The 25,874-nt window shown below is 52.1% G+C and overlaps 1 protein-coding gene across 1 annotated transcript in view; it reads left to right on the top strand.

The window, feature by feature from the left end:
- Positions 1 to 25,874, top strand: part of LOC115086784 (calpain-8-like) — a 171,193-nt gene that overhangs the window by 71,623 nt on the left and 73,696 nt on the right. Inside the window, exons 7-9 of the mRNA XM_029593105.1 lie at positions 2,038 to 2,123; positions 9,916 to 9,990; positions 11,347 to 11,507. Coding sequence (XP_029448965.1) covers positions 2,038 to 2,123; positions 9,916 to 9,990; positions 11,347 to 11,507 — 322 coding nt within the window. The remainder of the gene's footprint in view (positions 1 to 2,037; positions 2,124 to 9,915; positions 9,991 to 11,346; positions 11,508 to 25,874) is intronic.

Raw genomic sequence — 25,874 nt, forward strand, 5'->3', positions numbered from 1 at the left:
CCAAGGACCTATACAAGGGCATCACCACCTGCATTTTCTTACTGGTTATTCCTCTCCCTATGTAGCCCAGCTTTCTTGTGGCTTTAGCTATCGCCTTGTCACACTGCATTGCCATCTTCAGATTGCCAGGAACCATCATCCCAAGATCCCCCTCTTGGTCCGTGTATATCAGCGTCCCCCGTCCCCCCCTTCAATCTCATACCACTCTTTTGCATTACTGCACCCCAGATGCATGACTCTGCAGTTCTTGGCATTGAATCCCAGCTGCCACATCTTCAACCACTCTTAAAGCCTTTGTAAATCCCTTTTCATTCTCTCTACTCCTTCAGGTATGTCCACTCTGCTGCAGATCTTTGTATCATCCTCAAACAAACTTTACCTTCTGTCTCTTCCGCAGTGTCGCTCACAAACATATTGAACAGAAACAGTCCCAGTACCGATCCCTGTGGCACTCCACTTAACATGGCTCTCTCTTCAGAGTAGGTTCCATTTACCATTGTACCCTGTCTCCTGGCAGTCAACCAGTTATAAAATAGGACCAATCTCTGAGAATGCCCTAGAGCTAGTTGCTTACGTTCAATAGCTTTTTACACCAGGGAGCATCAATAAACATTGATTTTCACACCGAAGAGATCTTGTTACATAAGGAGTAGTCAAGTCAGCTGGAGGGTAAATCGTCTTGTCTCAACGAGTGAAACAGAAGAATACAAGGGTTTAGCAAGGGATTCAAGGCAAGGCTTCTTACCAACACTTTACGGACTCATCTGGGGTCCACAGCACGGCTCACAGCCCTCATGTTGCCAGGATCATTGTCTTGTTCCCAGAGGACCAGTGTGGTACCGTAGGGACCCGGCTGCAGATCTGAGCTGGAGGCTACAGGCCAGTTCTTTCTCTTTGCTTGCTTGGTGGCTTACAGGGAAGCCTCTGGCCCCAAAGCCAGCTCAAGCTCTTTTGCCCTGACACCAGGGAGCTTTAGGAGGCACAAAAGGAAAGGCTGCAGTCACACTTTTCCCATGAACTTCTGCTGAAATTGTGAGTTCAGTCTAAGAAAATGGCTTTCCTTGGGGTTCCTGACCCAACGCCGTATCAGCAGGATCTTCTGGTTCAGTCCTTGTGTTTTTTTTTTATAAACAGCTAGTGATGTCGGGGGCCACATAGCTCTATGTTTCCATTCAGAGACAGGGCTGCAAGGGCCACAGTGCATCAAATTAACAAGCCTGGGCCAAAAATCCAGCGATGACAGGGATTCTGGGAGACAGCAGTGGAAAGAAGAAGACACAGCATGGAAAGACAATAATATATTTACTAATGTAAACCATAATGCAATGTGTCAGCTCTAATACAAAGACCCTTCAGCAAGTTAAAAATTTCTTTATCTTAGAATCAAATTGCTGGTATTTTGAGTTTCTGTTATTCAATAACTTTTTTTTTTCCAGTTTCCTTTGCATGCTGGATCTGTGTATTTGAATGGGGAGTTCAGAGCTCTACGTGTCTGATCCCTGATGACTACGGGGCAGATATTCGAAGCTGACCACGTAAGTAACTTATCCGGTTAGAACTTAACCGGTTAAGTTACGATGTATATTCGGCGGCACGGCAAAGCCACTGAATATACGTGTATAGGTGCGCACTTCGCCGGATAAGTCTACCTGACTAAGTTTAGACCTGCTCTATGGGGCTTCTAAAGTTACACACATACTTATGTGGCTAACTACGAATATCGGTAGTTAGCCGTATAAGTTATACAGCTAACTCGCTCCGCCCCCGATCCGCCCAGTACACGCCTACTTTTTGTGCATGTAACCTTTAGCCATATAAAGGACTTATATGTCTCAGGAGCGGCCGCTGAACGTAGGCACATATTCAGTGGCCGCTACTAGGCCGCATAAGTCCTGCTTATCCAGCTAAATAGCGCTGAACGCTACAAGTTTATCATTATGTCTCCTACGTGTTCCCAATATCGCCTGCTTCCTTTAGCCTCTTGGAGGCTGACACCTGTATCTTGTTCTTGCTGCTTCTTTGCTCTGAACCCTGCAGGTGAATTATCGCGGCCGGACAGAAAAACTGGTCAGAATCCGAAATCCCTGGGGTGAGGTGGAGTGGACGGGAGCCTGGAGCGACAAGTAGGTTCATCGAATCGTCTTTCTGTTTCCGTAATAAAAAAAAAGTCCTCATTGAAGCGGAGGAGAAGTCAGGGGGGGCGGGTTGTGCCCACTGATTTATCACATGGGGAACCCAAGGGGCGAGCGGCGCTTGAGGCAAAGCCGCTGGTCGCGCTGAAGCAAATCACGGGCAGATTGTTTGGGTGCCGAGCAAGCAAGGAGAAACGCCTCAAACCCTGTGAGCTGAGCAGAAAGACCGGCAGGAACAGTATTAGGACAGATCTAGAAACAAAAAGGGAACATTGGGGGTAATTCTGAAAAGGATTTACACGTGCCTAACTCTCGTAATAATACAGAGAGGATATTTTAGGGATGGGAAGAGAAGGAGAGGGTCTGAGCTCCAGAGACAGAGAGAGGAAGGGAGGAAAGCCCAGAATGGGAAGAGGAGAAGGAGAGAGGACCAGAGATGGGAGATGAGGAGATCAGGAATCTGGGAAACGGAGAACAGGAGGGAGAGGGAGGGAGATTCTGGGACTGAGGAAGGGGAGGAAGTTATAGGACGAGCTGGGGTGGGTTCCAGGTTCTGGGGAGAAGGAAGACGTAGGAAGGATCAGAAGTTCCTAGATCTGGGGGATAGGGGGCAAGGGAAGGGTGCGAAAAGGAGACAGGTGCCCCTGCCGTGCTCATCTCCTGCTCTCCCTTGCCTCCCCCTAACCTCTCACCAAATCTGGCATAGACCCAGTACCATCCTTTCTCTCACACACAAAAACAGTGGCCCCCTCACTCTCACATCGCTGGGGGATGAGAGCTGATCCTCTCTCATGCCCCGGGAATCCCCCACTCAGTTCCTCCTACCCTCCGTAAAATGATCTTCTTTGATCTGTCTGCTCCAAGCTCATCCCCTCTCCTTCTCTGTTCCTCGTATGCTAGCTGGGAGGTAAGGGGCTGGATCAAGAAGCAGAGAGGCTGTTCTCTGCTAAGTGCAATTCAGCACAGCTGGAAAACAAATCTTCAGCCAGCTTGCTGCCCCCCGATTTTTGCCACCCTAGGCACAGGTCCGGTGTGCCTATTGACAAATCCAGGCCTGCTCACAATACATCCCGAAGCAGTCTGGGATTTGTAGTCCTTGATTTTTACCCATCAAGGTTAGAGCTGCATCAGAATGGGGTTCTCCAAAAAAATTCAGGACTGGCCTAAAATCTCCCTCCTGGAACTGGGAAACTTTAATATTTGATAACTTGAGCTTTCATTAATGACACGTACACACAATATTGCAGTCTCTTGGAGGTAGATAGTGAGTTGTGAAGTGGCACCAAATATACTCGGATATCTAAAAGTTAGCCGGATAAAAAGGCAGCTTTAAAGTTATCCAGCTAACATAGGTTCCCTGTACGTACCAGGATCAGTCCAGGACACCTGGGTTGTGACTCCGCACCAGTAGATGGAGACAGATTAAAACTTGTGGGCGGAGCCATATATAAGCCCCTGTGCCAGTCACAGCCCCTCAGTCTTACTCTGTCTCCAGTAGATGGTGCAGGTCCAGTCACAGCCCTGCCTGACCTGATTCTGGTGTTGGTGTTAGTCAGGTTTGAATTTTTTGGGCTAGGCTTTTCTATTAGGCTTAGTTGTTTATATACCAAAAGGGGGTTTTTTTCTTTTAATCTCTTAGTCCCGGGTGCCCTGCCTCCCAGGGGAGTTGAGAGGTCCTGAGGGGACTACCCTCCCCCGGTTGAGGCCGCTGCCAGGGTTGAGGACCCGGCTAAGCTAGTGGCAGCGTCAGGGGTGACACCAGGGAGCCTGGTTCACTCACCCCTGCAGGAATAAGGGCTTTTCAGAACCAGGGACAGCGTTTTTGTTTGTAAAAAAAAAAAAAAAAAAGTTTTTACTTTTGTTTTTGCGGCTCTCTGTTACCTGGTGTCGCCGCTCCGTTTTTCTCGGTGGGGGGGCGTCATTGGCAGGGGGGAGGTCGCCGAATTGCTCTGTTTGTTTATTTTAAATTTTTTAATTTTTGTGGTAATTTTTTCGCCGCGGCCCCGTTTTTCTCCCGCGTTTTCGCCAGCATGCCGCGTGCTGCACAGTGCAGGGCCTGCGGCTCGGCGCGCGCGCGTCTCTCTAGGGACAGCCTTTGTTCAGCCTGCGTCCCGGGTGATGAGGGACCCTCGGTAGCGACGCGGGGGGCTCGTTCCCGGGTCGTGCGTTCGCCGTCGCGCGGTGGTAGCTCCGCTGACAGGCCTCAGGATCTTTTCCCGGTTAGTGCGGGAGTGGTGGCCATCTTGGCCACCGGCCGGGAAATTTCGCGGGAAACGGTGGGGGCCTCTTCCTTTCCTCCTGCGCTTTCCCCACAGCGTGTCACGGCGGGGGAGGTTCCCTCGGAGGGGCTTCGGTCCCGGGAGGCTTCCGAGAGTGATTCCTCGGATTCTGGTGATTTTTCTGAGGATTTTGCGCTGTTGCTGCGCAAAGTCCTCAAATACAAGCGCAGCAAGCGCATCCGGGGGAATGGCTCGCGTGCGGCCGACCACGGGTCCCCTCCACGGAAAAAGAAGACCAGGAAGGGCGCGGAGATCGCCCACGGTGCGTCCCGGGGGAAGCGGCCTCCCAGGGGGGTGCCGCAGGAATCGGATCCCGAGGATTCCCCTGAGGATGATACGGAGTCCGCCGAGGAGCCCCTGACGGGGGCCGGGAAGGCAGCAGTGGATGGTACTGCACAGCCCATTGCAGAGAAAGCTGCACAGGCTGCAGAAGGGGATGACCCCAAGGTGGTGCGGCTATTCCGCAGAGAGGAACTGGCACTTCTCATCCCGGCCATTCTCCATGAATTGGGAATTGAAGCTCCTCCGGTGGTGGTCCGCCAGGAGGCGAATATGGATCCTGTTCTTCTCGGCCTCACAGGACCGGCGGTCGCCTTCCCTTTTCATTTCTTGTCCATGGATATCCTTTTCAAGGAATGGGATACTCCGGAGTTAGGTTTGAAAGTCAGTAAGGCCATGGATAAACTCTGTCCTTTACCGGAGGAGGCGCTGGAGCTCCTCCGACTTCCAAAAGTGGATTCGGCGGTGTCCGCTGTCACGAAGAGGTCTACCATCCCTGTCACGGGAGTGACGGCCCTCCGGGATATTCAAGACCGAAAGTTGGAGGTACAGCTCAAAAAGATTTTTGAGGTTTCCGCCTTGGGAGTGCGAGCTGCCATTTGCACGAACTTCGCTATGCGAGCTAGTTTGCGCTGGGCCCAGGTACTGCAGGCGAATGCAGGTCTCTCTCCGGAGGAGGCTTCCCAAGCAGATAGGTTGGAAGCAGCTATCGCATATGGGGCCGATGCGCTCCATGATCTTTTACGCACTTCAGCTAGATCCATGGTGGCAGCGGTGTCGGCACGCCGCCTCCTTTGGCTGCGCAACTGGGCGGCGGATGGTTTGTCCAAGGCTCACCTCGGGGCATTGCCCTTCAAAGGGAAATTGCTGTTTGGTAAGGAATTAGATGACTTGATGGTTTCCCTGGGTGAGAACCGAGCGTTTAGGCTGCCAGAGGATAGGACCCGGTCGCGCTCTTCGTTTTCTGGCAGAGCCTGTTTCCGGGGTCCCCGGAAGTCCAGGCCGCAAAGATCCACCGGACCTTCGTACAGGCCAGCCTCTTCTCGAAACACTCACTGGCAGCAGTCCTTTCGGGGCAAACGCTTTGGCAGGCAAGGAGGAGCCCCGTCGGGTACGGGTTCCAAACCTTCGCAATGAAGTTCGGCCGGCCCATCCCTCGTCGCGCCCTCAGCACGCTGTCCCAAACGTGGGGGCGCGTCTATCCTTATTTCTCGGGGTATGGGCCAGCATGACGTCGGATCAGTGGGTCCTCGACGTGATAAGACACGGTTACGAGTTAGATTTTGCTCGCATCCCAGCGGACAAGTTCCTGGTCTCGCCTTGCAAGGATCCCAAGAAGAAGGCGGCAGTGCTAGACACCATCCGAAGACTAGAAAGCTTGGGGGCCATCTCTCCAGTTCCGGCCGATCAGTACGGCAAGGGCCGGTACTCCATTTACTTCATAGTTCCCAAGAAGGACGGCACTTTCCGACCCATACTGGATCTGAAAGGAGTCAACAGATGTCTTCGGGTCCCTCACTTCAAGATGGAAACCATTCATTCGGTGATCGCGTCAGTGCGGCCAGGCGAATTCCTTGCGTCACTAGATCTCACAGAAGCATACCTTCATGTGGGCATCCAGCCAGCCTTCCAGCGGTTCCTGCGGTTTTGCATTCTGGGCAGACACTTCCAGTTCCGGGCTCTTCCGTTCGGCCTGGCGACAGCGCCTCGGACATTCACGAAAGTGATGGTGGTAGTGGCGGCGCACTTACGTCGGGAAGGCCTCCTGGTTCACCCTTACCTCGACGACTGGCTGATTCGGGCGAAGTCAGAGAGCCTGTGTCGGCAAGCGGTATCAAGGGTGCTACAATTCTTGCAGTCCCTCGGCTGGGTGGTCAACTACAACAAGAGTCATCTGGAACCCACTCAGTCCTTGGAGTACCTTGGAGCCGTTTTCGACACAAAACGGGGCAGAGTGATTCTCTCTCAGGATCGGATATGCAAACTACAGTCTCAGGTACGACGTCTTTTGTCTCAACACCGTCCGCGAGTCTGCGATTACCTGACAGTTCTCGGATCTATGGCCTCAACGCTGGCGTTAGTCCCTTGGGCGTTCGCTCACCTGCGGCCACTGCAGTCTTCATTGTTGTCCCGCTGGAAACCGATTTCAGAGGAATATTATCTTCCACTGCCTCTCGAGAATCAGGTGCGCTCCAGCCTGGGCTGGTGGCTGGATTCCAAACATCTCTCCTGTGGAGTATCTCTTCTTCTTCCCAACTGGACAGTGGTGACCACGGATGCCAGTCTTTCCGGTTGGGGTGCAGTTTGCCAAGAGAAATCGGTTCAGGGTCTGTGGTCAGAAGATCAGACCCGGTGGTCTATCAACCGCCTAGAGTTCAGGGCGGTCCGTCTGGCATTGCAAGCTTTTCTACCCCTTGTACGAGGAAAGGCGATCCGAGTATTGTCGGACAACGCTACCACCGTGGCTTACATCAATCGCCAGGGCGGGATGAAAAGTCCTCAAGTAGCAGAGGAAGCATGTTCCTTGATGGCCTGGGCAGAGCGGCATCTCAGCGATCTCGCTGCGTCTCACATAGCAGGAGCCGACAATGTCCAGGCGGACTTCCTCAGCCGACACCACCTAGATCCCGGAGAGTGGGAGCTAGCGGAAGAAGCGTTTCTTCTCATTTGCAGGACTTGGGGAACGCCCCACATGGATCTCATGGCCACGTGGAACAACTCAAAGGCTCCGAGATTTTTCAGTCGACGCCGAGAAAGAGGAGCAGAAGGGGTCGACGCGTTAGCACTTCCCTGGCCGGCGGAGGTGCTACTGTATGTGTTCCCACCGTGGCCCATGATCGGCAAGATACTGCGGCGCATAGAATTGCACCCGTCCAACGTGATCATGGTGGCGCCGGAGTGGCCGCGCCGTCCGTGGTTTGCGGACCTGGTCCAGTTGTCTGTGGCGGCACCCCTTCGTCTACAGGGGTTTCCGGGGCTCCTTCGTCAGGGTCCCGTCTGTTTGGAGGATGCGGATCACTTCTGTCTCGCGGCATGGCTTTTGAGAGGTATCGGTTGAAGCAAAAAGGTTACTCGGACGCGGTAGTTGCCACGTTGCTGAGATCCAGAAAACAATCTACGTCTCTGGCTTATGTTCGAGTCTGGGTAGTCTTTGAGGAGTGGTGCGTGGAGCGGGGTCTTAATCCCACTTCCGCTGCTATTCCCGATATTTTGGCTTTTCTCCAGGCTGGGCTGGCCAAAGGCTTAGCGTGCAGTTCCCTACGGGTCCAAGTCGCGGCGCTTGGTTGTTTGCGTGGTAAGATTCGGGGAGTCTCCCTGGCTCTCCACCCGGATATCTCCCGTTTCCTTCGGGGGGCGAAACACCTCCGTCCTCCTTTGCGGCTCCCTTGTCCTTCTTGGAACCTCAACTGGGTGCTCTCGTCCTTATGCTCAGCTCCTTTTGAGCCTCTGAAGCATTCTACGATCAAAGATCTCACGTTAAAGACTGTATTCCTGGTAGCCATTGCTTCGGCTCGCCGGGTTTCTGAGTTGCAAGCTCTATCCTGCAGAGAGCCCTTCTTGCGCTTTTCTGATTCAGGGGTTTCCTTGCGGACCGTTCCCTCTTTCTTGCCTAAGGTCGTATCGGCTTTTCATTTGAATCAATCGATTGAACTTCCCGCTTTCGCGGTTGGTGATTCTTCCGACCCAAAGTTGAGGGATTTGAGAAAACTAGATGTGCGGAGGTCACAAATTCTTTTCGTTTAATGGATCATCTGTTTGTGTTGACGTCGGGTCCGAAGAAAGGTTCTGCGGCGTCCCGCACAACGATCGCCCGTTGGCTCAAGGAGGCCATTGGTTCCGCGTACATTCTGCGCGGTAAAACACCGCCAGTGGGTCTTCGAGCTCATTCGACGAGATCTCATGCGGCGTCCTGGGCGGAATCTTCTCAGGTGTCGCCTCAAGAGATTTGCAGGGCGGCTACCTGGAAATCGTTGCATACCTTCATTAAACATTACCGATTGGATGTTCAAGCTACTGATGCTGGGGGATTTGGAGAGAGGGTACTCCGAGCGGGACTCTCTGCTTCCCACCCTCGATAACTTAGCTCTGGTACATCCCAGGTGTCCTGGACTGATCCTGGTACGTACAGGGAAAGGAAAATTAGTTTCTTACCTGATAATTTTCGTTCCTGTAGTACCAAGGATCAGTCCAGGATCCCGCCCGCAGTGTGGCGCTATAGTAATGGAGAGTCCGCTCATTGTTGTTTTTTAATACGCTGACCCCTTCTTTTGTTCGCTCTCCCGGTTGGAGAGTCTGTTTTTCCTGTAGGGGTGTTGGAGTTATTTTACTTAGTAAGTTTCTATGGTTAGCTATGTTGGCTTTTGGATTTTTCTACTTTGACATTACGTGTGACTGAGGGGCTGTGACTGGCACAGGGGCTTATATATGGCTCCGCCCACAAGTTTTAATCTGTCTCCATCTACTGGTGCGGAGTCACAACCCAGGTGTCCTGGACTGATCCTTGGTACTACAGGAACGAAAATTATCAGGTAAGAAACTAATTTTCCTGTCTCATTTACTAAGCACTTTTCCCATAGACACAGAATAGGAGAAAATCCTTAGTAAACCAGACCTTAGCTGGATAAATTTACTGGACCCTGGAATTCCTCCAGAACACTCCAGAGTCATCCGGTTAAGTGGTTACCTATCTAACTACTTAGCTGGATCACTTGGGGCTGGTGAAACCGGCAGGATTTTTGAAACCCGTTTCAAGAAGGACCTCCTTTTCCCTGGGGGTTATATTCGCCAGGTCAGGCACAGCAGTGCTGCCTGCAGAAGGTGACCGGAAAGCTCCGTGCCACATGGGACAGGCTGAGCCCGGTCTTGGATTTACTTCCATTGCACCTAGGGGCTGGTGGTCCTGCTTCTCGTAGAGAAACCGGGATCACGAGTCCTTAAAAATCTTATAAACTGATAAGCACAGAGCAGCCGTAGCTCTGAAGAAGTGAGGGGAAAGCCAGAGATCAGCTGGGGGGGTCTGTGACACTGCACCAGGAAATAAACTGGCAGACTGGAGGAGCCTTAATGCTGGCACATTCTGTGCTTTCTAGGGAGCCTGGTCTTTTGCCAGCCTCGTAACTCATCTTGTACAGAGCCATGTGCACCGGCGGTGTGTGAATGCTAAATGTCACCGAATGATCTGCACAAGCAAAGATGACTATGTTGTGTTTTTTTTTATTTGTCAGTGCTCCAGAATGGAACTTCGTCGATCCAGAAGTGAAAGAGGCCTTGGATAAGCAGTGCGATGATGGGGAGTTTTGGTGAGGAAGGCTCTCGCTGTGCATGCTGCGTTTTAAGGATGCCCGCTTCTGCTTTTAGCATTTTGCTCCTTAGCCTTTCAGTTAGCAGCTCCTCTCTCGGTCGGGTCTTGCTGAGGTCTCCTGGTAATGGTGGAGCCTGGGTGGCCCTTTAAGGTGCCGTAAACAGCCCGAGTCGGAGGCGCTTGGTACTGTGTCAGAGGGAAGGTCTTAGTTTTTTTTAACAGGGGCACGAAAAGGCGCCAGGCTTATTCAAAATGTCAGTTCAGTGTTTAGGGAATAAAGTTCGGTGCAAGAGGAAAGGTAATCTAATCGCTGGTGTATAAATCCAAGAGCCTTCTGGCATTCTCCGCTCTCTGGATCTTTGCTTACCCAGAAGGGCTGACCAGCACAATTTTAGTTCCTATCTTGCTTGTCCAACAAATCCTGCCATCACCAGGATCCCTTGCAGTTCAAAGACTCGGGTGAAGCTAAGGAGAATACAGTTACATGGTGGCAAGGCCCTGCATTTCCAGTTTTACTGATTTTTAATAAATTAGGTTTATAAAAGACTGTTTACATTTTTACCCATACTATAAGCAGTAGCGGCACCTGAAAATTCCTCTCATTTGCTGCTCAGCAAATGTAAATGCAGCGGTGGTCCTTATATCCAAAGACATTATCACCAAATTCCCAATTATCCAGAAACATCATCTGCATACCCATTATCTGGAAGAGCTCCCATTATCTAAAAATACAGGGGGGGGGGTGGAGGGGGGAAACGTCCATTAACTGGAAATATGCGTCTTGGTGTGCCAACCATTTCCGATAAAAGATGCTCCACTGAATATTAGAAATGCGGTCAGTTTTGTGTCCAGGCAGCGAAGCCTTCTTGGTAGGGAAAGGTACGCAGTGTGACTCACCTGTCTGAAATGTTTCTCCAGGTGTTACTTTTTAAATTTTATCTTGTGTAAAGCTTACTTGGGGGTGTGTTAAGTCCCAAGGGCACACAATCCAATTTATTTCTTCGGGGCTGCTCCGGCTAGCTGACTTGTCCCCAGCTTTACTCTCATTCCCTGGGGGGGTGGGGGGTGGGGGGACAGACAGACGGACTCTCGCTTATGGCCCAGATGATGAAAAGGTCGCCAGGGGGTGGATGCTGTAGTGGTGCTTCCACGAGGTGAGAGGCTGTAAGAATTAGGACCTGGACTGGGTGTAAAATAATAATTTACTGATTAATACATAAAGCCCATTTGTCCAAAATGATGAGTGTACATCTGACTGGAGAGTAGGGCCGGAGGCCGCATCCTTTCTGTGTTGTGGCTTCAGTTCTGGGGGATCCGTGGGCTCACCCTGCACTTTTTCTGCTCTTCTGCACAGGATGTCCTATTCCGACTTTTCCAAACAGTTTAGCCGGCTGGAGATCTGTAACCTGACCCCTGACACCCTGACCTGTACCGAGCAACATAAATGGAACACAACCCTTTTCAGCGGCCACTGGAGGCGGGGATGCACCGCTGGAGGCTGCCAGAACTACCCCAGTAAGGGCCACCGAGGCCACACATCTTAACCCTTTCTCATTTTCTCCCCCCCCCCCCACCCCACTCCGAGGATTTCACTGATAGATTCGCTCTTTCTTTTTATATTTTGTATCAATGTTTTTACTGGAAACCGCTCTGATGGTTTTGCTTTTGGTGGAGTATATTACATTTTAAAATCAAACAGATTACAAAGTACAGTGTCTCTTTCCGCCACCTCACAAAATGCCTCCTTTTGCTGTAAAAAGAAAGAAAAAAAAACAAACCCCAACCCAGGAAGAACCTAGTAAGGACAAACAATTGTATTTATAAAAGGGGGGGGGGGGGGGGGTAAGGGGAGCCGAGATTAAAGGTGAAAGCGTGAGAGGGAGGACTGAATGCGGCGGAGGGCACGACAGACACTGGGCGCAGATCACGGGCGGGTGCCCGAGTATTGCCGAATATCACCGGCTCTTGGGAGTTGCCGCCTCACCCGGGTCTGCCCTGAAGATTCTGATCGGGTCCTGTATTTTGCTTCATTGCACGCGGGGGAGTTGCGCGGTTCTGATTTCTCCCAGGGAAGCAGGACTGCGTCTCCCTGCACGCGGCGGGGCAAACACCAGGGACTGGACCGACCCCTTTCAGCTGACCGAGGCGAGGTGGCGACCCCTACCGGCTGTTTTACGTTCAGACGTGGCGTTTCAGCTCGGCCCATGGGCTTCATTTGCTTTCCGCATGGAAAACTCGCGATGCTAAAAAGAAAATCACGCATTTGGTACCGGCCTTGCTAACGCAGCCCCAGTGCTTCCAACGGTGCAGCCATTTTCCATACGATTCGTTACTTGGCTCTCTGAGACACTCTGGGTTGGATCTAATGTTTTTGTGTGCGCGACAGCATCACACTTAAGGGGTTGGTGTTCTAAGGGGATTTCCCCCTTTTTGTGTATATAGGGGAAAATGTTCAGGACACGTGGCCCTAAGAGCAGCATGCAACCAGGTGCAGTGTGCAGTTTTACCCTGTCCGTGGTTCGCTGCAGTTTACAGTTTTAAGAAACAGCTCCTTCCCTGTACGTACCAGGATCAGTCCAGGACACCTGGGTTGTGACTCCGCACCAGTAGATGGAGACAGACTAAAACTTGTGGGCGGAGCCATATATGCCCCTGTGCCAGTCACAGCCCCTCAGTCTTACTCTGTCTCCAGTAGATGGTGCAGGTCCGGTCACAGCTCCTCCCTGCCCTGATTCTGGTACTCCGTCAGGGTTGGTTTTTCTTTCCTTTGGGTTAGGCCAGGTTAGGCTTTTGGTTTTGTAATTGGAATTTTTGCCAAATTGTCACTGACGTCCGTCTGCCCTGCCTCCCAGGGGGGTTGAGAGGTCCTGAGGGGACTACCCCCCCCCGGTTGAGGCCACTGCTAGGGTCGAGGACCCAGTTTTGCTATTTAGCAGTGTCAGGGGTGACACCGGGGAGCCCGGTTCACTCACCCCTGCTGGACTAGGGCTCCAGGACCGCGGACAGCGACAGGCCTTGTTTTTTTGTAAAAAAAAAAAAAAAAAGTTTTGTCTGTTTTTTGTTCCGGCTCTCTGTTCCTTGCGTCGCCGCTCTCGGGGGGGGGCGCCGCTGACAGGGGGGAGGCTGCTCCTTGCGTCGCCGCTCTCGGGGGGGCGCCGCTGACAGGGGGGAGGCCGTTCGCGCGACTTTTATTTTCTTTTCTTCATTTTGATTTCTGTTGCGGCCCTCTTCGCGCCGTTTCACCGGCATGCCTCGTGGCTCCGCTTGCCGAGCCTGTGGCTCGGCGCGCGCGCGTCTCTCTCGCGTCGGTCTTTGCGCTTCCTGCATCCCGGGCGATGAAGGGTCGTCCGGGACGTCTCGGGGGGCTCGTGTGCGGCGCGCGCGACCACCGCCGAGCGGGGGGGGAGCGTTGGAGAAGCCCCAGGATTTGTTCCCGCTCAGCGCGGGAGTGGCGGCCATTTTAGCCACGGGCCGCGAAATGGCGCGGGAAGCGGCAGGGCCTGCGGCCTTGCCTCCGGCGCTGTCTCCTCAGCGGGACCCGGCGGGGGGGGGGTCCCTCGGGGGACCCGGGGTCCCCGGGGAGCCCAGCGGAGGCTGATTCGGGTTCCAGCTCTTTTTCAGAGGACTTTGCGCTTTTGTTGCGCAAAGTCCTGAAATGTAGGAAAAGTAAGGGCAAGCGCGGCCGGAGGGAGTCCCGCAGGGCTCCGCCGCTGAAGAAGTCCAACAGTGGGGCCCCGAGTGATTCCAGGGGGAAACGTCCTCCGCGTGGCGTCCCACAGGAGGCGGACCCGGATTCCTCCACGGGGGCGGACACTGATGCCTCTGAAGAGCCACAACAAGGGACCGATGACGTGGCAGGGGACGGATCCGCTCCAGCTGCAGCAGGAAAGGCGTCGCAGGCAGCGGAGGGCGACGATCCCAAGGTGGTCCGGCTATTCCGTAGGGAAGAATTGCCACCTCTAATTCCAGCCATTCTCCAGGAACTGGGAATAGACCCCCCTCCTCCGGCGGTGGTTCGTCAAGAAGCGAACATGGATCCGGTCCTGTTGGGCCTCACGGATCTGGCAGTGGCTTTTCCGTTCCATTTTTCTTCAACGGACATCATGTTCCGGGAATGGGACACTCCGGAGTTAGGTTTGAAGGTCAGCAAGGCCATGGACAAGCTTTACCCTCTCCCGGAGGATGCGCTGGACCTTCTCAAGTTCCCCAAGGTGGATTCAGCGGTTTCGGCGGTAACGAAGAGATCTACTATTCCAGTTACGGGAGCGACAGCCCTTCGGGACCTTCAGGACAGGAAGCTGGAAGTACAGCTCAAGAAGATTTTTGAGGTTTCAGCGCTAGGAATTCGGGCCGCCATGTGTACGAATTTCGCTTTGAGAGCTAGCTTGCGCTGGGCTCAGGTCCTCCAAGCCAATGCGGATCTTTCGGCGGAGGAGGCAGCACAAGCGGATAAGTTGGAAGCGGCAATAGCATATGGTGCAGATGCACTCCACGATCTACTGCGCACTTCGTCTAGATCCCTGGTGGCGGCTGTCTCGGCGCGCCGCCTCCTGTGGCTCCGCAACTGGGCGGCGGATGGCTCTTCTAAGGCTCACCTCGGGGCGCTGCCTTTCAAGGGTAAGTTACTGTTTGGCAAGGAATTAGATGATTTAATGGCTTCCCTGGGGGAAAATAGGGCTTTCAGGTTGCCTGAAGATAGATCTAGGTCGCGGTCTTCCTTTGCATCCAGGTCCCGTTTTCGTGGGCCCAGGAAGGCGCGCCCTCAAAGGTCGTCGGGGCAATCCTACAGGGCTTCCTCCTCCCGTACCCCACAGTGGCGGCAGCAGCAGCAGTCTCTTCACCAGCAGTCCTTTCGTGGGAGGCGCTATGGTAGACCAGGGGGTGCCCTGGCCATCATGGCGCCCAAATCTTCACAATGAAAGGGGGTCGGCCCTTCTCCCGCCGCAGCCTCAGCACGCCGTTCCCAACGTCGGGGCGCGGTTGCTGTCGTTCTACGAGAGATGGGCCGGAATAACGTCGGACCAGTGGGTCCTCACCGTGATAAGACACGGCTACGCGTTAGATTTTGCTCGCACTCCAGTGGACAAGTTCCTTGTGTCACCCTGCAAGGCTCCCGAGAAGAAGGCGGCGGTGCTAGACACCATCCGCCGCCTAGAGGACTTGGGAGCCATCTCCCCCGTTCCGGCCGGCCAGCACGGCAAAGGCCGTTACTCCATTTACTTCATCGTACCAAAGAAGGACGGCACGTTCCGACCAATTCTGGATCTCAAAGGGGTGAACCGATGCCTTCGCGTTCCTCGCTTCAAAATGGAGACGATCCGGTCAGTCATCGCCGCGGTCCGGCCAGGCGAGTTCCTGGCCTCCCTGGACCTCACGGAGGCGTATCTTCACATAGGCATTCAGCCGTCGTTCCAACGCTTCCTCAGATTCTGCATTCTGGGCCGGCATTACCAGTTTCGGGCGCTCCCGTTTGGGCTCGCAACGGCCCCTCGTACATTCACGAAGGTGATGGTCGTGGTGGCGGCGCAACTGCGCCGAGAAGGTCTCCTGGTCCATCCTTACCTGGACGATTGGTTGATTCGGGCGAAGTCCGAGGATCAGTGTCGGATGGCGGTGGCCAGGGTCCTCCATTTGTTGCAGTCCCTGGGATGGGTGGTCAACTTCAGCAAGAGTCATCTGACACCCACGCAGTCCTTGGAATATCTAGGAGCTCTTTTCGACACGAAGCAGGGCAAGGTGTTTCTGTCGCTCGAAAGGAGGGGCAAACTGCAAGCTCAGGTGCACCGCTTGTTGTCTCTTCGCCAGCCGCGGGTCTGCGACTACCTTACGGTCCTGGGGTCTATGGCTTCCACGCTGGCGCTGGTTCCCTGGGCGTTCGCTCATCTGCGACCCTTACAGTCATCCTTGCTTTCCCGCTGGAAGCCGGTCTCGGAGGACTTCCATTTACCGCTTCCTCTAGTGGGACACGCGAGGTCCAGCCTGCGGTGGTGGCTGGATCCCAGTCATCTTTCTGCCGGAGTCTCTCTCCTGGTGCCCAGTTGGACAGTGGTGACCACGGATGCCAGCCTCTCCGGTTGGGGAGCGGTCTGCCTAGGGAGCTCAGTTCAAGGCCTATGGTCAGTGTCGCAAGCCCAGTGGTCTATCAATCGCCTAGAGACCAGGGCGGTCCGTCTGGCTCTGCAGGCGTTTCTACCATTGCTGCGGGGAAAGGCAGTCCGAGTGTTGTCGGACAATGCGACCACCGTGGCATACATCAACCGGCAGGGGGGGACACGGAGCCCCCAGGTGGCAGAAGAAGCTCAGCGCTTGATGGCCTGGTCGGAGCTACATCTCAGCAACCTCGCAGCGTCTCACATAGCGGGAGTCGACAACGTGCAGGCGGACTATCTCAGCCGGCATCGTCTGGATCCCGGAGAGTGGGAGCTGGGGGACGAAGCATTTCTTCTCATTTGCGAAACGTGGGGGGTGCCCCACATGGATCTGATGGCCACGTGGCACAACGCGAAGGCCCCGCGATTTTACAGTCGACGTCGAGAGCGGGGGGCAGAAGGCGTCGATGCGTTGGTGCTTCCCTGGCCTACGGATGTGCTGCTCTACGTGTTTCCCCCGTGGCCGATGATCGGCAAGATTCTACGGCGCATAGAGTTGCATCCGGCCAACGTGATCTTGGTGGCACCGGAGTGGCCTCGCCGGCCGTGGTTCGCAGACCTCGTACAACTGGCAGTAGCGGCACCCCTTCGGTTCCAGGGAATGGCGGCCCTACTCCATCAGGGCCCCGTCTGTTTGGAGGATGCGGATCACTTCTGTCTCGCGGCATGGCTTTTGAGAGGAATCGACTGAAGAGAAAAGGTTATTCAGATGCGGTGGTGGCCACGCTGCTGCGTTCCAGGAAGCAGTCGACGTCTTTGGCTTACGTCCGTGTCTGGGTAGTCTTTGAGGACTGGTGTGTGCAGCGCGGGGTGGTCCCCACTTCAGCTTCCGTCTCTGATGTTCTGGCGTTCCTCCAGGCGGGTCTGGCCAAAGGTCTGGCGTGCAGTTCCCTACGGGTCCAAGTGGCGGCGCTTGGGTGTTTGCGAGGCAAGTCTCTGGCGCTTCACCCGGATATTGCTCGTTTCCTTCGGGGTGCTAAGCACCTTCGCCCCCCGTTACGTCTTCCTTGTCCGGCTTGGAACCTCAATTGGGTTCTTTCCGCTCTATGCACGGCGCCGTTTGAGCCCTTGAAACGCGCAACTCTTAAGGATCTCACTTTAAAGACGGCATTCTTGGTGGCGATTGCCTCGGCACGGCGGGTTTTCCGAGTTACAGGCCCTGTCTTGTAGGGAACCTTTCTTGCGTATCTCCGATTCGGGGGTTTCCTTACGGACGGTTCCTTCCTTTCTTCCGAAAGTGGTCTCGTCGTTTCATGTGAATCAATCGGTGGAGTTGCCCGCTTTTGCGTGCGGAGGCTCCTCTGTTACAGAAGAGAGGGAGTTACGGAAACTTGACGTACGGAGATCCCTTCTCCGATATCTGGAGGTCACTAATCCGTTTCGGGTCACAGATCATCTGTTTGTCCTGTTCTCTGGACCAAAGAAAGGAGCTGCAGCGTCCCGCACAACGATCGCTCGTTGGCTCAAGGAGGCCATTGGTTCGGCGTACTTGGTGAGGGGAAAACCTCTTCCTGTGGGGCTGCGGGCTCACTCGACTCGATCTCAAGCAGCGTCTTGGGCGGAAGCTTCTCAGGTGTCGCCTCAAGAGATTTGTAGGGCGGCCACCTGGAAGTCGTTGCATACTTTTATCCGGCATTACCGGCTGGATGTCCGGGCTACCGACTCCGGGGGTTTTGGAGAGAGGGTTCTCCGAGCGGGACTCTCTGCTTCCCACCCTCAGTAGGTTGCTCTGGTACATCCCAGGTGTCCTGGACTGATCCTGGTACGTACAGGGAAAGGAAAATTAGTTTCTTACCTGATAATTTTCGTTCCTGTAGTACCAAGGATCAGTCCAGGATCCCGCCCGCAGTGCTGCGCTGAAGTAATGGAGAGTCCGCTCTGTGTTTTTGATTTGCTCTGTTTCGCTTGTTCGCTCTCTCGGTTGGAGAGCCCGGTTCCAGAAGGGGTGTTTCTTCCCCGTTAGTTAGCGGTATCTAGTTTTGTTCACTTCTCTGGTTGTGTTCTACTTTGACATTCCGTAAGACTGAGGGGCTGTGACTGGCACAGGGGCATATATGGCTCCGCCCACAAGTTTTAGTCTGTCTCCATCTACTGGTGCGGAGTCACAACCCAGGTGTCCTGGACTGATCCTTGGTACTACAGGAACGAAAATTATCAGGTAAGAAACTAATTTTCCTTTCTGGCTCTTGGGGCTCTATATGTATTGGGAGCCTGGCTGTCCATGTCCGGAGGGGGAATTCCTAAAAGAAAGACAAAACATTTGCTCTGAAAAACAGAATTATCCACAGTGTTGTTGTTTGTTTTTTTTTTAGATTATTCAGTTTGAAGTTAAATCCAACAAAATCATTAACAAAGTCCCTCTCTTTTTCATTCTGACCTGAATCGCATTCCCTGGAAGACAGGGACGATCTCCAGTGCCACTTAGACTTCTTCAGCTAAGCGGTCCTGTTTCAATATTCAGCCGCAGTCAGCGGCTGCCAGTAGGGCCACATAATTCTCCAGCTAAATAGTTACCTGGCTAAGTGGTGGGTGGGACTAGGACGTTCCAGGGCTGAGCTACTTACCCGGCTGCCACAGCTGGATAAGTGGCGATATTCATAGGAGCCAGCTTTTGAAAATGATTGGGAGTGCTGACCTCAATACAAATGACAGCACCCTCAGCAAAAAAAAGAAAATATAGTACACAGTGGGTTGTGAATACGACTGACCAGCCTGTACTTAAATGTCCAGTGAGGAGCAGATAAGGTGAACATGGGAGAGATTCATGTGGCCAAAATAAAAGCCAGGGAAGCACTCAAAGTCCCTCAATTCATTCTTCTCCTCGATTGCAGCTCATCCTCACCAGTCTCCTCCCTCCTGCTCCCTTCCACTCCCCCCCTCCCCCACCAACCCATCCATATTCCAGTCTCCTCCCCTAGCCTCTCCTGCCATCACCACACTTTCTCAACCTTCCTTTCCTCTCATTCTCCTAATCTCCACTTCTCCCTCCCCCTTTTTCTCTCTTAATTCTTGCCCTCCTGCATGGGTATACTTTGAATTTTATATTTGGGGGGCAGAGGGTTTAATTCCCCTCTTCCAGCTTCACTCCCTATACATCCCCTTAGAATGCTCTGCTCTCCATTTCCATTGACTTGTCCTTACCTGCGGGGCCGGTGCTAGCTTTTTTGCTGCCCTGTGCGAACAAGTAATGTGCTGCTCCCTCCCCCCCCCCCCTCAATTCATTCATCTCCCTCCAGTAAGTGTATTGGGAATTGCTAGCACTCAGAGAAGGGCATCTGGATCACCTCTCCAACTATTACATAAAAGTCGTTGATGGCTTTACGCGTAATTCTTCGTCATTGGATATCTCCCCACTCGCCGACACTGAAGGAATGGATAGATACTATGCTAGATCTCTATCTTTTGGAAAAGAAATCTACTCCGCTAAATTCCAAGAAAAAACAAATGATGCTTACTGCAATTTGGAAGCCCTTCCTGAACTCGTCGTCGATTGCTGTGAAGGATATAGTTGACAAATGACTAAGGTGCCACTCGCCCAACGACAGGATGGACAACCTTGATTCTTCTCCAGTATTATTCTGTTGGATTCTTTCCTAATTTTTCTGATTTTATGTTATGCTGGCCCCAACTTCAGTTCCAAATCCGAAGATCAATGCTCTTCACTAGCTACGTAGTTGGACTTCCTAAATACGCTTAAGGTGCTGGGTCTGGGTGGGATGGGTGGGGGGACGGGATGGGTGGGAGTTTATGTAAGTGCTGCGATCATTAGACCCGCCCACCCATGACGTCACTAACATCGGACAGTTAAGACAGCCTCAACACCAGGCGTCGCGTGTGGGAAGCCAGATAACATCAAGGGGCACCCTGCAGCGCTTCTCACCCCACAGTCATGGGAGGGGAAGTGAAGGAAACAGCTTGATCTTCACCTGGAACTGGAAAGAAGCAGCGATGTAAGTGCTGCGATCATTAGACCCGCCCCCCCATGACGTCACTAACATCGGACAGTTAAGACAGCCTTAACACCAGGCGTCATGCGCCGGGCGTCGCAACAAAGGGGCTCTCCCCTTTGTGCACCCCATCGTGCAAACCTTTGTGTATATGTAAAATTTATTTTTAAGTTTCCTTTGTTAACTAAGCTGTTTCATTGTATTCGACTAAGGAATTTTTTCCTGCTTTTTCTGTTTCACTGTAAACCGGCATGATTTGCATTTAATGCAAGAATGTCGGTATATAAAAGTTAAAAATAAATAAATAAATAAAATGTCCGGTTGCTCTGAGGATTTAAGCTTACCAGGCTGCACACTGTTATGCTAGATCTCTATAATTTTACACCTAGTTGACGTTGTATTGTTGCATTGTTTTAGAACCGGTTGAAATTTAATAAAAATTATTACAAACAAAAACCCACTTCAACAACCGAGCCCTTTCGATGGTCAAACCATAAGACAAAATCGACCTGGATCCTCCTGTAGAATGGGTCCTTACCACAACAGATCCTTCCAAGATGGTAGCCTGAGAGGACTGCCCACCAGCAGTCTCTGCAGATCAGCATACCACGGCCTCCAATCCTAATCTGGAACCACTAAAAGGACGTGTGAGTTTGACTTGCAATCTTCCGGACAATCCTGCCTATCAGAGGCCAGGGTGGAAATGCATACAGCAGGGCTCCGCGTGACCACTCTTGAATAAAAGCATTGATGCCCAGCATTTTGGGTCCGGTCTGCAACTAAAAAAGTGTGGAACTTTCGCATTGTTGAAGGTTGCCAACAAGTCTAGGTCCGGACGACCCCAGCAGTTAACAAGGAGCTGAAAGGCTTCGTCCACCAGCTCCCATTCTCCTGGGTCCAAGTTTCTCCCATTGAGGAATTCAGCTCTGATATTGTCTGTTCCGGCAATGTGAGAGGCAGATATGCCTAGAAGATGTTGCTTTACTCACACTAGGAGCGCATCTATTTCGTCTGACACCTGTTGACTCTTGGTTCCACCCTGATTATTGATGTAAGCCACCATCATCACATTGGCATTATTCGGCCCACCCAAGCATCTATATGCTCAGTGAACTTCAAGCACACTAACCGAACTGCCTGTGCTTCCAATCAGTTGATGTTCCACCGCTGCTTCTCTGCATTCCAGCAACCTTGCACCATTAATTCCAGTGAGCCACCCAGCCCAGAAGGCTCACATCTTTAGTGAGTACCAACCAATCCGGAAATTCCAGGGAAATTTCCTTCCTGAGATGATCCACCTGTAACCACCAGTGCAACTGAGACCTCACCTCCAATGGTAGGAGCAGCCTCCCTGCATAGTCCTGTGACTGTGGGTTTCATTGGGAAAGCAATGCGCATTGAAGAGGTCACATATGTGCCCTTGCCCAAGGAACTATTTCCAATGTGGCAGCCATCAACCTCAGGACCTGTAGATAAGACCACATGATCAGGTGAATAGTGTTCATCAGGGTTCAAACTCGAGCCATCAACGTTTGGATTCGAGTCTCTGGCAGAAATACTCTGCCCTGCATTATATTGAAGCAAACTCCAAGATACTCCAGAGTCTAAGCCGGCTGCAAATTGCTCTTGGCTAGATTCACCACCCAGCCTAGCTCCTGTAGTAATGAAACTACCTTGCGAGAAGCCCAAAAACTCTCTTCTACGCTCTTGGCTCAAATCAACCAGTCATTCAGATAGAAATGAACCAGAATGCTGCCTTTGCATAAGGCCGCTACTACTACCACCATGACCTTGGAAAAGGTCCCGGGGGCAGTGGCCAGCCCAAAAGGCAAGGCCTGAAACTGGTAATGATGGTTCAGATTGATAAACCAAATGAACAGTTGATGTTCCCAGCGAATGGGAATATGCAGATATGCATCAGTGAGATCCAGAGATGTGAGGTATTCCCCTGCTTGTACTACCATTATGACAAAGAACACCATTTCCATCCTGAAAAGAGTGACTCGCAAATAGCGATTGACTCCCTTGAGATCCAGTATGGGTTCAAAAGAATCTTCCTTCTTGGGCACGACAAAATAAATGGAATAACAGCCCGTATTTTGCTGCAATTCGGGAACAGGAATCACGGCTTTCAGGTCCAACATCCTTTGCAATATAATTTCCACTGCTACCCTCTTCTGAGGGGAATTGCATGGAGATATAAACCCATCTGGAGAAATGCAAAGAAATTCTAGAGCAAATCCGTCCTGAACCACTTTGAGGACCCATTGATCCGAAGTAATCTGGAACCACTTGTGTTAAAAACGACATAGGTGCCCACCTATCTCCTGCACCAACAGTTGAGCCCGCAAATCTTCGTTGAGAAGACCGGGGGATTCACTTCTGAATCCCACAAGGCCTTCGGGGGTGAAAGGACTAAGATCTTCAGAAGGGACAGAATCTCTCGGAAGAACTTTCCCTAAAAGGCCAAAAACACCAGTAGTCTCGAGAGCAGCCACTCGTCTGAAAAGTCTGGGAAACTGGCTTCTTGTCTTCTGGCAAGCGAGGGACCTGGGTTTCCCCCCATTTATTTGCCATTTTCTCCAACTCACTGCCAAAAAAAAGCAAACCCTTGAAGGACACCTTGGTAAGACTGGACTTTGAAATAGTATCTGCCGACCAGTTGTACAGCCACAGCTGTCACCTGGCCACTATAACAGAAGCAACCATTCTGGTGGCTGTGTGAACCAGGTCACAGCCTGCATCGCTAAGAAGGCAGCCCCCGTTTTACCATAGGTTCGCTATCGGAAGCGGTTCTGCCAGATTCTTGAGAAAGAAGCAAAGTAGCTCGAGCTACCAGGGCACAAACAGAAGCAATTTTCAAATTCATCGCCACTGCCTGAAAGACTTGCTTTAGATTCTCCTAACCTGAGTATTGTTAAGAGCTGTTCCTCCCTCTACCGGGAAGGTGGATCGTTTTGTGACCGAACACACCAAAGCATCCACCTTAGGGAAACACAACTGATCTCTGGCCTGCGGATCCAAGGAGTATAAACCCGCCAAGTCGCGCCCCTCCCTTTTAAAGGATGCCTCTGGTGCACTCCATTCTAGATCAATCAATTCTTGAATCACATCCAGGAGGATAAAAAGCCAGTAAGCCTTGCATAGAATGACCAAAATGGGGTCCTTCTTCTGCACTCCCGAGGCGTCACCCCCAGCCACTCTGAGGGTCTTCAAAGTCTGACAGATCAAGCTCGGCAACTCATCTGTATGAAAGAAATGGAGGAGAGTTCTGTGTGGCTCCAAATCTGGGGGGAGTCTTCCCTTCCTCAACAAGACAGCCACTGCCATCATCATCAGTGTTATCTTGATCCACATGCATTCGAACCTTATCAGGCTGCGCTGCGCCACAGTGCTGGACTGTGGTGGCAGGCACCGGATAACTCTGAGTGCACAGACCTAAACTAGTAGGCATTGTCAACTCAGACGACTGTCCCTCTAGAAATGTCTGTAATCCCTGGCAGAATTCCACCCAGAAAAAGGAGAATGGCTTAATTCCAGGCCCCATAGGCCTGAACCTGACATCCTGAGAGCAAGTCTCCGCTGAAGACTTGGCCAGTGGATCATCCAAAGGAGGGAACACCCATGTCGTGTCGCCCTCTGTCCCTCAGACCGAGGAGATGGACCATAGTCAGCAAAATCAAGAGGCAAATCCCAGGCAGCGCTGACACAGGCTTGTAGAAAGCTCCGGCTGTATCACCCTGATGTGGCATGCAGCACAAATAGATAAGCACTTAGGCTTCTTTGCCGCCAGCGCCATGGTTGTAATGCACTCAGACAGAATGTGCATCCAGATACTTGTGTGTAAAAACTAGGCGCATAAAAATACATGCGTCCAGGTACACGCGTTTACCATGCTCACCCAAGCTAGGCTTACAAAATGTGCGTCCAGAAAGGACGTCCAATCTGATCGCATAGAATGTGCATTCAAAAGAACCACTCAGACATACACACGTGCCCAAAAGGAGACACGGAGGTGGACACACAATGAGGCGCACAGATGCATGTCGACAACAAACACTAAAAAACACTCAGATAAACATCACAGCCTACCACACGCCAAAAAGCCCGAGTGGGGCCTAGCCAAAAGGCTGCTCAACCTGCCATGCCTGAACTGCTTCCACACCTCACAGAACTCCCCAGAGACGTGGGCAGGAAGGTTGAACACCAAGGAAACAGACCCAGAAGGAAAAACTCCTAATTAAAAGATTTTCTTTCTCTCTCCTTTTTTTTTATATGAAGTAAAATCTTTTATCGGCTCTCAGCCCTCCCTGGCTGAGAGCAGGAACAGGTCCTGGTTATGGGGGGGAGAGGGCGAAAGCCTTATTCGCCGAGCCTCTCTCGGCCTGCAACTGTTTTGGTTTTTTTAAGTCCACACCACCCAAGGGTACCGGACTCAAGGCTTTCTACTGAGGGAGGGACTGAAAGGTATCACCTCATGAGGCAAGATGTGCTATATAACCGTCTCGTCTTCTTTTCTTCTTTTTTATTTCACAGGAAATCCCCAGTAGGGAAAAGCATGTCCACCATCTGCTGGAGATAGAGAATACTGGCGGGCTGATGGACTATTTATCAGTGACATCAGCTTTTGCTCCATCTTCATCTGCTGGCAGAGATGCATAACGCACTGGTTGGGGATTGGCCTGCCAGAATGCAGAGGAAGCTTATTTTCTAGTTTTCCTGTCATTTCTTTATCATTTTATATTTTTCCTCCATATGTATAACTGTTTCTATCCATCACCTATCTCTCCACAGCTCATCTTCTCTCACCTCCTCCTGGGCTCACCCCCTCCTGCCACTTCCATCTCTCTCCTCACATCTTCTCTCCATCAGATCCTCTCTCTTCTCACAAACTTTCTCTTGGTTTACCTCCCTTATCAGTTCCCCAACCACACAGCTCCTTTCCCAGTCCTCTTCACCTCTCTCTTCCTTTTAAAGTTTCCTTCACCTAACCACTCATCCCTGCTCCTCTTTTAATCACAACCCATGCCCTCTCTCCTAGCTTGTTTCTCCTTTTCCCTTCTCTCAGATAGTGGCCCCCTTCTCAGAGCCCATGTCCCCTCTTTGTCAGTCTTCTCTACTATTCTCCCAGCTCTCTCTCACCCTCACAGCCTGTGCCTACTCCTTTCCCACAACTCCTCCCCTCTTCCTCTCCCAGCCACATTTCCTTCTTTCAGTTCCTCTCCCAGCCAGCATCCCTTTTCACAACCAACTCCCAGCAGTTCTCTCAGCACCTCTCTCACCCTACAGCTCTTCGGTCCCTATCTTCCTTTCTAGCCCTTCTATCAGCAGTCCTCCCCAGCTCCACTGCCCTTTAGACAATCTGACTGTCCTAGACTGCTGGTCCTCCCTGGTCCTCCATTGGTCAGACATTCAATAGTCAACCAATAGGCTGCAGGGGAAGGTGGAAACAATGTCTGGGAGACAGAAGTGCAGTGCCTGCCCTCCACAAAGCCCATTGGTCAGACATTCCACAGCCAATGGGCTGCAGGGAGAGGCGGGGACAGTAGCTAGGAGACAGAATCACTTCTTTGCCGCCTTCCCCCACATCCCTGCAGCATGGGGCTCTCACTTTCTGATCCAGGGGAGTAGAGGAGACAATAGTGGGTGTGCTCAAGCACCCACAACACCCACAGAGCTGGCTCCTATGGTGATATTCAGCCGCCATGCAGTTAAGTTAACTGGATAAGCTAGACCTACTAATGAGCAGGTCTAAAGTTATTAAATTTATTTAGCTAACTCTTAGT

The sequence above is a fragment of the Rhinatrema bivittatum genome, chromosome 3, assembly GCF_901001135.1.
Source record: "Rhinatrema bivittatum chromosome 3, aRhiBiv1.1, whole genome shotgun sequence".
NCBI classification, from domain to species: Eukaryota; Metazoa; Chordata; class Amphibia; order Gymnophiona; family Rhinatrematidae; genus Rhinatrema; species Rhinatrema bivittatum.